The sequence below is a fragment of the Centruroides vittatus genome, unplaced genomic scaffold, assembly GCF_030686945.1.
Source record: "Centruroides vittatus isolate TY-2023 unplaced genomic scaffold, ASM3068694v2 contig_3175, whole genome shotgun sequence".
NCBI lineage: Eukaryota > Metazoa > Arthropoda > Arachnida > Scorpiones > Buthidae > Centruroides > Centruroides vittatus.
The window spans coordinates 1109664-1125106 of NW_027122041.1; the positions used below are offsets into that span (position 1 = coordinate 1109664).

The 15443-nt window shown below is 29.0% G+C and overlaps 1 protein-coding gene across 1 annotated transcript in view; it reads left to right on the forward strand.

Moving 5' to 3' along the window:
- Positions 1 to 5187: 5187 nt before the first annotated feature.
- The window catches only part of Larp7 (La related protein 7), a 28790-nt gene continuing 18534 nt past the window's right edge, over positions 5188 to 15443 (forward strand). The window contains exons 1-3 of the mRNA XM_067268190.1: positions 5188 to 5375; positions 9392 to 9470; positions 15246 to 15346. Of these exons, the coding sequence (XP_067124291.1) occupies positions 5277 to 5375; positions 9392 to 9470; positions 15246 to 15346 (279 nt within the window). The 5' untranslated portion in view covers positions 5188 to 5276. The remainder of the gene's footprint in view (positions 5376 to 9391; positions 9471 to 15245; positions 15347 to 15443) is intronic.

Genomic DNA, 15443 nt, shown 5'->3' on the forward strand with positions numbered 1-15443 from the left:
GCATTACAAACAAAACTATCGCTCTCTGTAAATGTGAAGCATACTTTCATGACTCAGGAATTTTTTTTATCTACCAGTCAGAAGTCCTAAGAACACCACGAGTAACGAATCCCAGGTCTGAAAATGTTAGCAGATAATTGAAAATGCAAGAGAGATTGCAGTTGGTAACACTTTTGTGCGTAATTATCATCGTTGTGTACACATTTGGTATTGAATAATACCTCTAGTCTTGTAAAAATTTCTCTGGCAAGGTATTTTAACTTTCGATGAAAGATGGTGTCAAGAGGCTTCACCAGAGAAAAACAGTTTTCTGGCATGAATTTTAAAGTAATTTCTGGTGTATTGGCAGCTTGATCATAATGGATTCATACGGATTCATATACGGATTCATATAATTTTTTATATGAATCCGTACTTGTGTGTTCGATCCATAAATCTATCACAAGAAAAGAAACTTTTCTTTACGTTTGTGACTATTTGTCTTTTCCAAATGAATTCATTTAGAGACTTGCTCATTGCTACACGTAACGTGCTACACGTCAGGCAAAATGAGACGTTAGTTAGATGTTAGAAGTTGTGAATATATCAATGACGTGACATAATGACATAACGTTAGAAGGCGTGAAACTATCAATCCTGCTAGCGCTTTTGGCTCGAAGCTCCCTCTACGTTCTTGTAAGGAGAAGATACTATATCGTTGTTTTTGATATCTCTCTATAAGCTAAACATACCAATAGTTGACGGGATAAGCAACCATGTATTAAAATTTTGTAAAGCAATGTATTTACCTTTCGCTAAATTTGAGTGCTTGCAGATACTGTTTTTATTTTGTGAAGTGTACTATAGTATTATGTTTTATTGTCAAATATTAAGCTTTTTTGTATTACTATAAAAATTATTAAGTTTGTTGTTTGTTAAAGTCGCGAGATGATATTAAATTCAGTTATAGTTTTTATATGTCACAGTAAATACTGAAAAATATAAATTGACAGCTACAGTTGTAAAACTAACGTAATTTAATTTAGTTTAATTAAGAGATCTATCGTTAGTACACTTAAAATTGATATGTGCTAATAATTGACTAATAGATATATTTCTAGTTTTTAAATTAAAAAAAGTTTTTGTGATTTGGAACTGTGTAAACAGAATAACTAAACAGACTTTCAAATGTTTATGTAATTTCTTTTGTGCTTTTAAAATGTAAAACTAAAAAACATACACAAATTATTATTTTCTTGAATTTTTATCACAACTGTGATGTTTTACTTTCCTGTTTTACACTGTTTTTAGACGTAGCATGGTTTCCACATTACCAGAAAACATTCCAGCAACGTGATTTCACTTCTTGTCTAGAATTTTCAGGTCAAACGGAAAAAAGAGCTAAGTACTATTTCTACTATACATTCCGCCATAATTCCACCATCCAGCATAATTTTAATATAAACTTAGCGCCATCTGAAAGCACTCAGAGAAACTATCTAAGAAAATAAATATACACGGTGCTCACATATAACACAAAAAGTGCGTGCGTTGTAATTGATTATAAATTAAAACATTAAAAAAAATTCATAAAATATAATCAACAGTTTAAAATTATGGTTTAATGGCCAGTTGATTGTAGAGGGCTCTAGGTAATACGCTTTTACATTTGTCACTTTAACTAAACTATAAAATTTTGCAGTGCATGTATCATTTGAACATCTCAAATTATCCGTCAACTATGATTATTTTAATAACGTATTTATGGACCCACGAATACAAATATTCTAACCATAACTTGAAGACTGAGAATAAAATTAAGGTATCTGTCTGTATGTATTATTCTATGAACAAATGTAACATGAAAGTAAAAGCATTTTTGCCAGTTCTTGTACATTTTAATATTCTATCAGTGGCGCACTTGGGATTTAATCTTGGGAGAGCCGCGTTGAACGGAAAAAACGTTTTTCATGCGGAATTCAATAAAATTCCCACCTTATATGGCCGGTAATTCATAAGTAGTACAAAAATAAAAGGTACGACACAATATAAATACAAAAAATAAATTTTAATTAGAAAAGATTTTTTAAAATTTTCTGGTGTTCCTTTTTTTTTGGAGAATACCAGGACACCTTGATTCTTCCTCTGGGTGGACCAAGGGGTCCTGGCATTGATTTGATGCTGGCTACTGGTGGTGTAGCCAGCATCAAATTATTTGACAATGATATTATTATAGATCTGTACTTTGTGACATTAAACTAATACCTAAAAACAGTTTTTTTTTTAAATTTGTATGTTAAATAGATTTAATATGTAATCGAGTTAAATTTTATTAGTTTGAAATAAGTAGTTAATTTGTTTATTAAATGGGTTAAATGAATTTATTAAAATTTGAATTTTTTTCTTGATTGTATTATTGATCCTAGATAGCCTATTCTCTAGCTCCAGCAATTAAGATTACACAACACTACTCAATATTGCGTATGCAACAGATTTTTTACAATCGATACGTATTTAAATAAATGTATCTATAAGTACTGTACATAAAAATGTCAAAATATTTTTGTAATTCAACTATAAGAAAATATTGGAGTTACGAGGTTTTCATCACCGATTGATGATATGGTATCCTTTTTTGTACGTAAAACGATCACGCGATAGATATTTTGTTAACAGGTTTCCTGAGAACAAGTAATTCTTCGGTCACTAGTTGACAAAGCGATACGCCTTGACAATAGTAGTGTTCTTTGCAGTCGGTACTTTAAACCTGACTGTTTCTACATACAAAACGGATATACCAATTTGCACAAAACATCGGTTTTTACGAAGTTTGATTTTCTTCAGCATCTACAGAGACGACCAGTAGTGTCACGAAGACCACTAAAGTGAACATCTTTGGCTAACATAGATGATGATACCCAACAAATTGATGATACCTATGATGAGCGGAGTCTTCAGCAGCAAGATGAAGCTCAAATGCCTGACCAACCACATCTGATAATCAGGCTCATCGTGGTGTTTCTGTAAGACAAATGTAGGCTAAACTTGTTCGTTTTAAAAGTCAACAAATTATTTTTATTGATGGGTTACTGCATTTTGAAAATATTCATATGGGGCTGTCCATAAATTACGTCCACATTTTTCTTGAAATTTTTACTTTCCCTTTTCCTCTTGTCTCAGTTTGTCCAAGTATCAGTAATTCCCTCCCCCTTTCGAACGTCCAACAAAAGTCGACTCTCCTTAAATTTTTAAGAAATATATTTACAGAAAAAAAGGTGTTGGTTTTAACTTCTGGCAAGGTATTCTACACTTGTTTCTTTGTTGCACTGATAAATGTAAGAGCTACATTCAACTTCATTGCATGTTTTAGGTTCTCAAATGAGAGTATATTGAGGCTCTTCAACAGCTGTAAAGCTCTGAAAGTTTGCATTTGATAAAACAAGCTCACAAAGACCCATATTAACTTCCAACAAATGAAAATGAAAGTTTAGCTTGCAACTGAAATATTGAGTGCTTCTGACAGATGCTCTGAAAACTTGTTTAGAGTTGCAGTTGCCACTGCCACAGTTTGCAGGATGTGAAGTGACTGTCAAGTTTATTTGTAATATAGACAGGTGTATAAATTTGCTTGTGGATGTAAAAATTTGTTGTGTATAAAAAGCTTTTAATTTAAGGTTTTGTTTCAGGCTTTTTGATATCCTTAATTAAAAGTAAAAATCCATTTGCTAGGAACTTTAAGGCACCTTTGCGAGTTTCAAATCAGCATTTGTGGGGCCCTTTCTGACCAAACTGGAAGATGGACTCCAGCAGCTCGCATTTGAGAATGGACAGTTGATCATAAAGTCAGCACGACATACATCATTAACAGGTTTTATTTGCCTAATCAAGGTTGTAAAAGCTATATTTGAAGAGCTAATAGCACCACCTTTATCTCTGTTGAAGTATGAAGCAGATATTCATTGTGTTTCATTTACTATTACATAATTTTTGATCTGCATGTTTATTATTTTTTTCGGTTATCTTACATACAAGCTGTCACAAAATCATATTGAATTGTTTTTGGGTATGATCAAGGCAAAAGATGGATGGAACAACAACCTCACAACAATCCAATTCACTGCAGCATACAAGCGTTTTTTACTCAAATGCAACTCCTCAGGACACAACAACAATTCTCAGTGTGGCATCAATAAGTTTTAGATCACATCAACATTTTCACACCAAGATAGTTCTTGGACATGATTTTAAAACATGAGAGATGGAAAAGCCTCTTGAAGATGCATAGCAATGGTTGCAGCACTTGAAGATCATAGATACCATCCACGTTCAGCAGAAGTGCATTTAACAGAATTCTCAATGAATGCTGTTGATTATATGGCTGGATTTGTGGTCAAGAGTTTTTAAAGGGTATTTCTTGCATATACTGCAAAAATACCTCGTTTAGTTCCGCAAACACTGCATTAAGGCCTTTAATGAAACTAAGGGATAAGAATCAATAAAACTATGATTCACGAACAATACTAATTTTGACAGTAATGTCAGAAAAATGGATAAGCATATCCAAACGGCTTTGTGTTTTTTATGTTGGATTTAGCCTGTACAATAATTGAATCTCAAATATAGTAATAATAAATTAACGTTCTTCTATGCTAGCATTTTGTGTTTTAAATGTTTTTTGCTGCGTATATCTTTAAATACGAGCAGTCAGTTTTATACGACATTAATTAAACTAATTTATGCAATTTTACTTTAATTAATGTCGTATAAAACTGACTGCTCGTACAAGTTTGTTTTAAACATGCGACTCAAAATAGCTCAAAATGGCGGCTCCAGTACGCGTGTCTTGACCTTATATAGACCTTGCTAAACATGGCCGAATGCACTTCCATCTGGTGGATACACACATCTGTAAGGGAAAGTAGGCCACCGCTGCCCAAGATCGTAGATTATATAATCTAGGACCTTGACCGCTGCCGCCTTGTGATTGGCAATCGTTCCGGAAGCAAAGTTGGCAAAAGTCGGGTGCAAGTTACCATCGAGACAGCACCAAGTTCGAAAAATTAAACGTTTTATAAATAACTGGAATTATAATATGTAATTAATCGTATTTATTATATAACGAATTTAATTTTATTATATGAATTACATAAATATTTTATTTAAAAAAACTTACCGTTAATTTAAATAATTGAGTTGGCAACACTGAAACTTAAAATGATCAAAATAAACAAGACTCGACTTCGTATGTGACTTCATCGCGGTATTTTTGTTTCGTGTTTTATTTCTTATTAATAAAAATGAAGTGTGAAGAACAAATTTGCGAAGAAGGAGAAATAAAAGCAGAGAAGAAAATAAGGAGGAGAACGACGAATCTCTATAAAGCTATTAGAGAACAGGTCTGCTAACTACAAATTCATCTTAAGATTAATTATTTTTTCATTTATGGGAACTTTTGGTTGTAAATATTCTAAAATATTTTTATAAATTTAAAATCAGACACTCTTAAATATATTTAAACAGTAATGAGTTTGATTCCACTTCCATTTACATTAAAATTAATTTAATTTTTTTACCCAATTAATTTATTGCCTGTGGTTACTTTTAGTTAGACTGAAAGTCGAAAATTTGGTTAAGGAGCTGTTGGTATTCACTAGGCTTAAAGCCTGCAACTCCTTAAGAGAAAATGCATGTCGTCTGCTGGAAGCGTGTGAAGGTCACTTTTGGCCTGCATCCAGAAAAGCTTGCTCATCACTGCTGTAAAATATTAACTAAGAACTATATGATCAGCTCCAATTTCGCATATTACAGTTAGATCTGACCATAATGGGATCATCTGGATAGTGAAGAATGGATCAAAATTGATTAGAGCAGATAAATCATTAAAGTACTGCATTTCATATACAATATAAACGCTCACAAAAAACCTTTTTAAATTGCAGCTGTATTTATTACCGAATTCAAACGTTTTCGGTCATATTTAATGACCTTTATCAAGAATAATGAAAATTGAATTCTGCTAGATTTGTATTAATGATACATTCGTTTTGGAACGTTTTTAAATGAATTTATACGAAACTTTAGTCTAATGAATTTATATAAAAACTAAAATTCATTTAAAAATGTTCCAAAACAAATGTATCGTTAATACAAATCTAGCAGAATTCAATTTTCATTATTCTTGATAAAGGTCATTAAATATGACCGAAAACATTTGAATTTGGTAATAAATACGGCTGCAATTTAAAAAGGTTTTTTGTGAGCGTTTATATCATTAAAGTGCTTTGGATTATGATCTAAATTCAAATTGGATTCCTTGAAGTAGCGAGCAGATGTCACTTTGGTCCTCTGGTCATTTTTGAACAATATTTGAATTTGTCTCTATATTTACTACTTAGTTTTAGCATTGTCTTAATTATTGAAGAATAAAACCGCAAGAACTTTCACCCTGTGTAGAATAGCTATATTTGAAAACATTGAAATATTAACTGATATGTTTATACTACATTTTGATAAATGTAGAAGATTTTTTACAATGAAATATGTTTTGAGAGATTTAGAATATAACAGCTTGCAAAATTAAGCAAAATGTTAGGCTTTATTTTTAGCATTTGTTTTCTATTCATGCTTATTTTAGCAAACATAGTCAAAATAATTCTTGAAATAGTTTATATAAGATTTATGTAATGAATTACTTATACATGGGGCAAATTCAAAGTTTAAATCATTTTGTGAAAGTTCAATAAATAATGTACTATATTGAAAAAATAATAATAATTATAATAATAATAATTGTGTGGATTATAATAATTTTTAAACAGGAAGAATAAACCATTAATTTTATTGAACTACATATAAAATCTTATCTTATATATAAAGGAACAACACCGGAGTGAAAATAAATGAAAATCAACACTTACTATGTATTGTAATGATTTATATAAAATATTTGATAATTAAATTTCTAAGTCTATATGAATTTAAAGAAAATAATTAAAATGTTAAAATCTTTTTGTTGCTTATATAATAATCTCTTCTAATAAGCTACATATTAATTTATTTAACTTTGGAAATGTTTTATAAACTCATTTAAATTAATATCACAAATTCCCTTGTCATTTTTCATTTATTTTCCTTGCAATTCCAAATTTCTTTCCCTTTAATGTCAACATGATTTAAAGATTAAACAGTCTATGGAAAGAAAAATAACACACCGACACTTTTAAATCCTAGAAAAATAGAAATTTAATTAATATAACAAATGTTCTTGACTGTATTAATGATCATCATCAGATTAATTGAAAATTCAAACATGCACAAATTAAAACATATAACATATATTAAACATTACATAAAAAAATATGATTGTCATAAAAATCTTTGTATTACAAATAATAATTATTATAAAATTACAAGTACCCATTTACTGGAATTTAATATTAGAGGCATTATGTCTTGTGTAGGCCAAACAAAAAACCAGCAAATGTAGGCAGTTGATGGAGCTCCCCACATTTTTACAGTACTTCATAGAAGGATTTACATGCATTTGAGATGGTTTCTATGTCTTTGTAATTAATTGTTTGGATTTAAGGGGTATTTGTAAATTTTAGTCTTTCTAAATGCTTTAAGTATGTGACATCCCAAGCAGGTTTTATTATCTTGACTTTAGTTCCATCATAAACACCGTTAGGGGCAGTAGTCAGCCATCTTTTCCTTATATTTGCTTCATGTTCTTTAATTTTCATGATGACGAGTGTGCTGTTGCATCAATGTATTCCCACTCCACATTGAACCTGTAGTCCTTGATGGGGATAGAATAAACCCTTGGGATGCATTTCCTATTAGGAGGACTGTTTCCATTCCTGATGAGGCTATATACTGTCGGGTTCTTTCTATAGCCATCCAATCTTGAATTGATTGGCAGAAGCTATTTTCTTAGACAGTTTTTTAGGATGTGGTTGTACTTGATTGTTATGAAACTCATACCATCATCATCATGTGTGTAAGGGAGGGTGTTTTTATATTTTAACTAATTCATTGATCATGCTTGTGGGGTATCCATGCTTCTTTGCACTTTGCTTAATATACTCAAGTACTTGAATTATTCAAGTCTATTATGTTGGAGCTGTGCATGAATGCTCTTTTACTAAGGCTGCAAATGCCACCTTAGTAAGAATTAAGTTAGAAAAATAAAGGGATTAGTTGAGTTTGACAATTCTCAAAATATTATTAATCATCATGCAATGGATATTAGTCTCATTTTTACTAAAACTAAAATGTTATTCAATGACTGTATTCAACCAAAGGATTTTACATTCTGTAAATAATAATTTTTATTTATTATCTGATTTGATTGAACACATTTCAGATGATTTATTCAACTGCCATCAAAGAATATTATCAACATCATTTTGATTTTTAAACATTTGAAATTAAAGTTTTAACATTTCAGAGTCTATTGATTATCATTTGATGCTATGTAGTAATAAAAAAACCCAAATTTTGTCACTTTACAATCAATTACACCAAAAATTTAAAATATACTTTAAATTTGGAACTGTATAAATCAATATTTCATTTAATTTCTGCAAATAAACCATTAAATTAGGAGATATTTCAATTTCTTATTTTAAAAAAATCTTTTCCAAATTTCAGTTAAAACTTAAAGTAACAAGAAAATTTTATACTTTATTAACCATCTTTAAAATGTTAAAAACTTTTAGAACCTTGTTTCTCTTTATCACAACTGCAAATTCTTTTAAATAGGCAATATTAAGTTTACATATTTTCAGATAATTCTAAATAACTGAAAAGTTTAAATATTTGTAGCTGTATTTCATCATCATCTTATTACTTTAACACTTATCAAAACTTATAAAATGATATTTTTAGACATTGACCAAAACCATTACCACATTTTACAGACTATAAGATGCACTTTTTTCTTCAAAAAATTGCCTCCAGAATTCAGGTGCGTCTTATAGTCTGTAGCGTCTTACAGGTATTTTTTTAAAAAATTGCTTAAAAGTTAAGGTGCATCTTATAGTCCGTAAAATACGGTATATGTTTAAGTTCATTAATGAAATTTAGTCTTTCATACATCAGTCTTGAATTCATATTTTAAATAGATTTATATATCTATATTTTATTTTCTGTTAAAGAAATATGTATAAACAATCACAAACAGTAGTTGAACTTTAACGTAACTTCCGAATGTTTTCGGCCTTCACCAAGGCATGCCTCAGGTAATGAACTGACTTTCCAAATTGGAACATTAGAACGATGTTGTTAGAAATATGTATAAAACATATAGAATGTAATTATAGTCATATCTTTCATTTGAAAAATTTTTATAAAATGTTAATTTTAAAAAGTCTTTAATTTGCAAACTGAAACATTTACATTTATTTTACAGATGGAATTTTATTTTAGTGATTCTAACCTTTTACGTGATAAATTTCTTCAGCAGACCATTAGTGATAGTAAAGATGGATGTGAGTATATAATATAACTTATTCAATATTACTATTTAATTTTATTTATTGACTAATTTAACTGTTCAATTACACATCAGTAGTTTTGGAAACTCCTAAATATATAATTAGTTTCATTAAAATTTAATTACTGATAACAAATACCTATGCTTAAACCAGAGTGAAGACTAATTTGAGCATAAATACTTGTAACAATCTGATTAAAACAATATTTTAATATATTTGACCTCCAGCTCAGTATATGTAAATATTATTTTAAATACACAGTGCGGCAATTAAATTCCGGGACTGTAGCTATATCTCAGCAACCAGTAGCGACATCTGTTTAAATTTTATGTCATATCAAGTTTGGACATGTATGAACATAACCTAAAACTTTTATTTAAATCGGTTGACATTTATCATTGTTTTTGATATTTTGTTTATCAGTTTATTTTGTTACATGTCGGAAAACAATAATGGAACAACGTGCTGTTATTAAATTTCACGCTAAACTTGGCACAAGTGCCACAGAAACGTTCAAAATGATGCAAAAAGTGTATGGAAGTAAGTGTTTATCACGGTCAAAGACTTTTGAGTGGCACAAGCGATTTTTGGAAGGCAGACAATCACTGGATGACGACAAACGTGTGGGAAGGCCAATAACAATTCGAACAGCAGATTCGATTCAAAAAGTGCAAGAATTTGTATCCACGATCGCAATGCAACACTGAGAATGATGGAACAGGCATTAAACATTAACAAAGAGACAATACGACAAATTCTTAAAGAAGATTTGGGCAAAACAAAGGTCTGTGCTAAATTTGTTCCGCACACACTAACCCAAGAGCAAAAATTGATGAGACTGGAACATTCTAGAGAGATTGTACGAGCAGCAAATAACAGCTCAACCTTCCTCAAATCAATTGTTACTGGTGACGAGACCTGGTGTTTTCAATATGACCCACAAACAAAACGTCAAAGTGCCGAATGGAAGTCAAAATCATCACCTCAAGCCAAAAAAACACAAAAAGTTCCATCAAAAATCAAGACGATGTTCATTGTTTTCTTCGATAGCAAAGGCATCATCCACTGTGAGTTCGTCCTACAGGGTCAAACAGTTCACTGCTGCTTTCTACTTGGGAGTTTTACAACGATTAATGGGAAGAATTCATCGAATTCGACCAGAATATCGCAATTCTGATGACTGGTGTTTGTTACACGATAATGCACCGAGTCACACATCATTGATTGTTCGTCAATTTTTGGCACGAAATCAAGTCTGCATGTTGAATCATTCGCCGTATTCCCCCGATTTAGCACCATGTGACTTCTCTTTATTTCCAAAAATGAAAATGAAGTTGAAAAGACGCATTTTTAATGATATTGAAACCATCCAAAGAGAGTCTACGCGCATATTAGAGGCAGTACCGAAAATTGAGTTTGAGCAGGCATTTGAATCACTATTGAATCGCTGTAAAAAGTATATTGAAGCAGGAGGAGAGTATTTTGAATAATTTAATAAAAAGATTTGAATAAAATTGTTTTGTTTCATTTTTATAGATCCAGTCCCGGAATATAATTGCCGCACTGTGTATAAGTGTGGAATTGTTATCATCAATAATAAACTCATAACACAATAAATATTTTTAAAAGTTTACCATAAGAATATATTATACCATCTGTTAGTTACAAAAACAAAATAATTATTAAATCTAATAAACAAGAAAGATATATTTTCATATATCAACATCTCTCAAAACCCAATTCATTAGTATAAAGCCACACCAACTACTGTATAAGATTGGGCTATTTTCCATCAATTATAGTTTTAATTACTAATTAATTTGTCCTTCAGGAAGGCATCATTTGTCATCTCATTAAATTTAATTAATTAAATAATTTTAGAATATTCTGGAAGAAAAGAAAAGGCAAGGGGGACTTGAACCTGCAACTCCTGCTTGCCATTTAGATGTTGTTGCCAATTATACTACTCAGACGGCAAGCAAAAGTTGCGGGTTTGAGTCCTGCTCTGGGTTAATTCTTTCTTCCAGAATATTCTAAAATTATTTAATAAATTAAATTATAATTATTAAATTTAATACAAGACGACACCCAATGCCTCCTTCTAGGACAAATTAATTAGTAATTAAAATTATAATTGCTGGAAAATAGCTTGATATTATATGGCAGTTGATGTGGCTTTATAAGATATATTTTGTTCAAAAATGTTATATTGTATATATAATGATGATTAAATTATCATCTAATTATGTTTAAATTCCATAAAATATAATAGAAAAATGAACCAATTTTATAGAAATTGTTTTAAGTATTTTAATTGTAAAATATTTTCAAAAAAATCTTTTTTCATCTTTAATACATTACTACATGTTTCTTTATTTTATGAAATTTTAAATAAAAAAACAACAATATTCTGAAAATAAAGAGAAATTCCCAAAATCATTTTTAGAGTCAAATAGTGATAACTTTCATAACTTAATTTTAATTTTAGAGTTTTTAAACTGGTCAGATTATAAAATCATATAATATGATAATGAAGTTTATTCAGAAAATAATTAATGAAGATTTGAAATTTAAACAAAACAATTTTAGAATCTTTGGATAAAACAATATTAAAATATTCATTTAAACAATAAACAGTTCTCATAATAGTGAGACATACAAAAACATATTGAAAAAAACATTTAAAACGATTTTTTGAAGTTAACAAGACTTGGTACCATGTTGACAGTTAAATAGACTATAACTACTTCTTTTGGATGCTAACAATTATTTATTTAAAAACATAAAAATTTGCTATTAAATTATGAAAATGTTGATTATAATAGACAAAAATGCTTGTAAAATATATATTTTACTATTACTGCTATGACTTCCTTGTCCAAAGATTTTAAATTTCCCTAGAAATTAATTTTTCAATATGCATTTTCTTAAAATTTAAAATGTGTATTTTGAGTTTAAAGGAAATGAGATGCTGTATTTGTATAAAAGCAAACACTATTAGATTGGAGAAAAAGAGAATTATCTATTTAAAGGACAGCTTTTGATAACTTTGTTGATAATAAATATTTATTTTTTGTGATAGAATTGAATAAATTGAAAAGCAAATGATTTAGATATTGTATTGATATTAGAACTTAAATTGTAAAATATAGAATAGAAAAAGTGCATATATATATATATATGCACTTTTTCTATGTATGTATATGTGGATTATGTATGTATTTCTATGTATGTATGTAGATTATATAAAAAACAAATATATATATATATATACAGTCAAACCTGTTTTTATGCGCTCTTTTTATGTGCGATTTTTATTTGTGCGATTTTTTTAATGCGAATTTTTAATTTGTGCGGTATAGTTGGCGACTAGTCTCGTGCGATTCGTCATGTCTCACGTTGACTTATTATAGCTAAATAAACTTATTATAGCATAAATGCACTTATTATAGTAATATTATTGCATGAATATGCGAAAAATGAAATAATTTACTTTTTAAATCAACAAAACACCACCTGGACAAAAATATGTAAAACAGACGATAGACCAGACGATGCAGTCAAGTGCTGACATCTGTTGTCAATAAATTCTATTTCGTACGGTTTTGAGTTATTTTCTATGTGAGACTTTTTTTATGCGGTCCCTGTTGACCGCATAAAAAAATTATTTTTTTAATTGTGTTGCGAAAACTATTATTTACAGCCATTCGTGAAGTTTCGTGAGATTTTTTTTAATGCGTTTTTTTTTAATGCGGTCCCTATCCCCCGCATAAAAACAGGTTTGACTGTAATATATTTGTTTTTTATAAAATATACATACATAATCCACATCAAAACCAAAATTTAAAATTTATTGTGCTTCCTTGAATAAATGTTTTTATTTTATATGTAGACTGAAAAGACTTTTGATATAGAATTTTAAATGACCCAAGAATAAAGACAATAATAGACAGTGCTTCTAGAATAAAACCTCAAACTTCATTTTGATAAGACAGGAGACTGAAACATTTCTTTTGTCTGTGAGATTTGGATTATGCATTAATAACTACAAAAGTATGAAGGAATGAAGCAGTGAATTTAATAAAAAAATACATATAAATTTACATATGAAAATACAAAATCTAGCAAGACTTACTAAAGCAGGGGCAAACAAATTAATAATCTAAATTTTTGAATTTATCTTTCATTATAATTAATTTATTTTATCACTTAAGTTAATTTGTATAATTTTTTTTTTTTGAATTGTAGTCATTACTTAAATTTCATTTATAAGTTAAATTTTAATGAGAAAATTAACTCTCAAAAATATATTTCTTTAATTTGCAATAATAAATTTAGAAATTTAAATTTTTATTTATTATATCTCATTTGTTAACATTTCTAAAAGTATAAATGAAATTGTGAATAATTAAATCTTACAGTTATCCCCCATATAACACAATAGTTATGTTCCATAAAAGTGCTGTGTTATGTGAATCCATGCTATACAAAACATATGGTTAGGTTCTAAAAGTTAGCAAAAGTATACTATTCTTTTTCATAATTAAGAGAATATAGTATGTTTATTAAAGCAATTAATTTATTTAACTAGCAATCACAGTCAAAAGTATTGCATGTTAATATTAATTTTTTCTTTATTGCTAATCACCAATAAATGAGGACATTTTCTTTTTGTCAAAATATCATCATCTTCTAAGCTTTCCCATTGACCTTAATCTTAATTATCAGAAACATCTTGATTTTTCTCTGTTTTTTTCATAAAATGTGATATTTTCATTTGCTTGCATTTGCCTATCTTTAAAATTTAATCTTTTTGGGCTGCAATTTGAAAAAGTTATGGACGTATAAACTCCCACTGTCGTCCGTCCGTCTGTCTTTCCTTACTCTCAAGAACGGAGTTAGATAGATGAAATCTGAAATCAGATATGGAAATTTTAGGGTCAGGAGGCCCCAATTAACTATGTAAGAACTTCCAATGCAAAATGGAAATCATGTTATTTTGATTCAAAAATTTTCTCTTAAAGGTGTTTTATAGATGATTGGCATGACTATTATTAAAGGAAAAGTATGTTGTACAGGGAAAAGTCACTACTAATCTGGGGTGGAGAGAACATATTTTAAATTAAATAAATTAAAAATAAAAATTGCAGCCTGGCATTGGGATGATGTCGCAATAAATAATTGCTTATTACATAGTAACTTTTAATTTAATCTGTAAAACAAAGCACAGCAACAGCCATTTAAGGTTTATTTAGAGTATTGTCACCAACAACAGCAATATTTGGTTTATAAAGAAAGCTAGAATAGGAAGCTAGTACAAGGAAGAGAAAAATTGCACAATCAATTCTTATTAAAAAAACAGGGCAAAAGGCATGAGACAACACACATGCTTGATTGAATAAAAAAAAATATATTGAATGATGAGGTTTGCATTTAAAAATTGTAATGTTTTCTCTGGGGATGTTCTCGAATTGTGTTAAAGTGAAACTGTCTTGTACAGGGGATATCTCCAATTCTCGAACCATACTAGAGCAAAACCATGTTGTAGGAATGCTGTGTTATACAAGGGATTTCTGAATTTATATTAGAACTGAAAATTAATTCATATTTTCTTCTACAATATTACTATATAGTTTAATGAATATCAAAAATATGTAATATATTTTAGTTTTATTATATAAAATATCTTTACTTTTTGACTGGTTTTATTTTTTTAAAAGTATAAATTGTTATATTGAGTTTCAATATTTATATTTATTTATTTATTAGATATTGATATTGAACTCTTCATGAAATTTAACAAAATACGAGCATTGACAAAAGAATCCAGAGATGTTGCAAATGCTGTATCATCTTCCAGTATAATAAAAGTAAGTTTAATTTCATTACAAGATAAATTTTTTAAAATGTTAATAAATATCCATTTTAATGACTGTTTTAAAAATTTGAATAATTATATTTTATTTG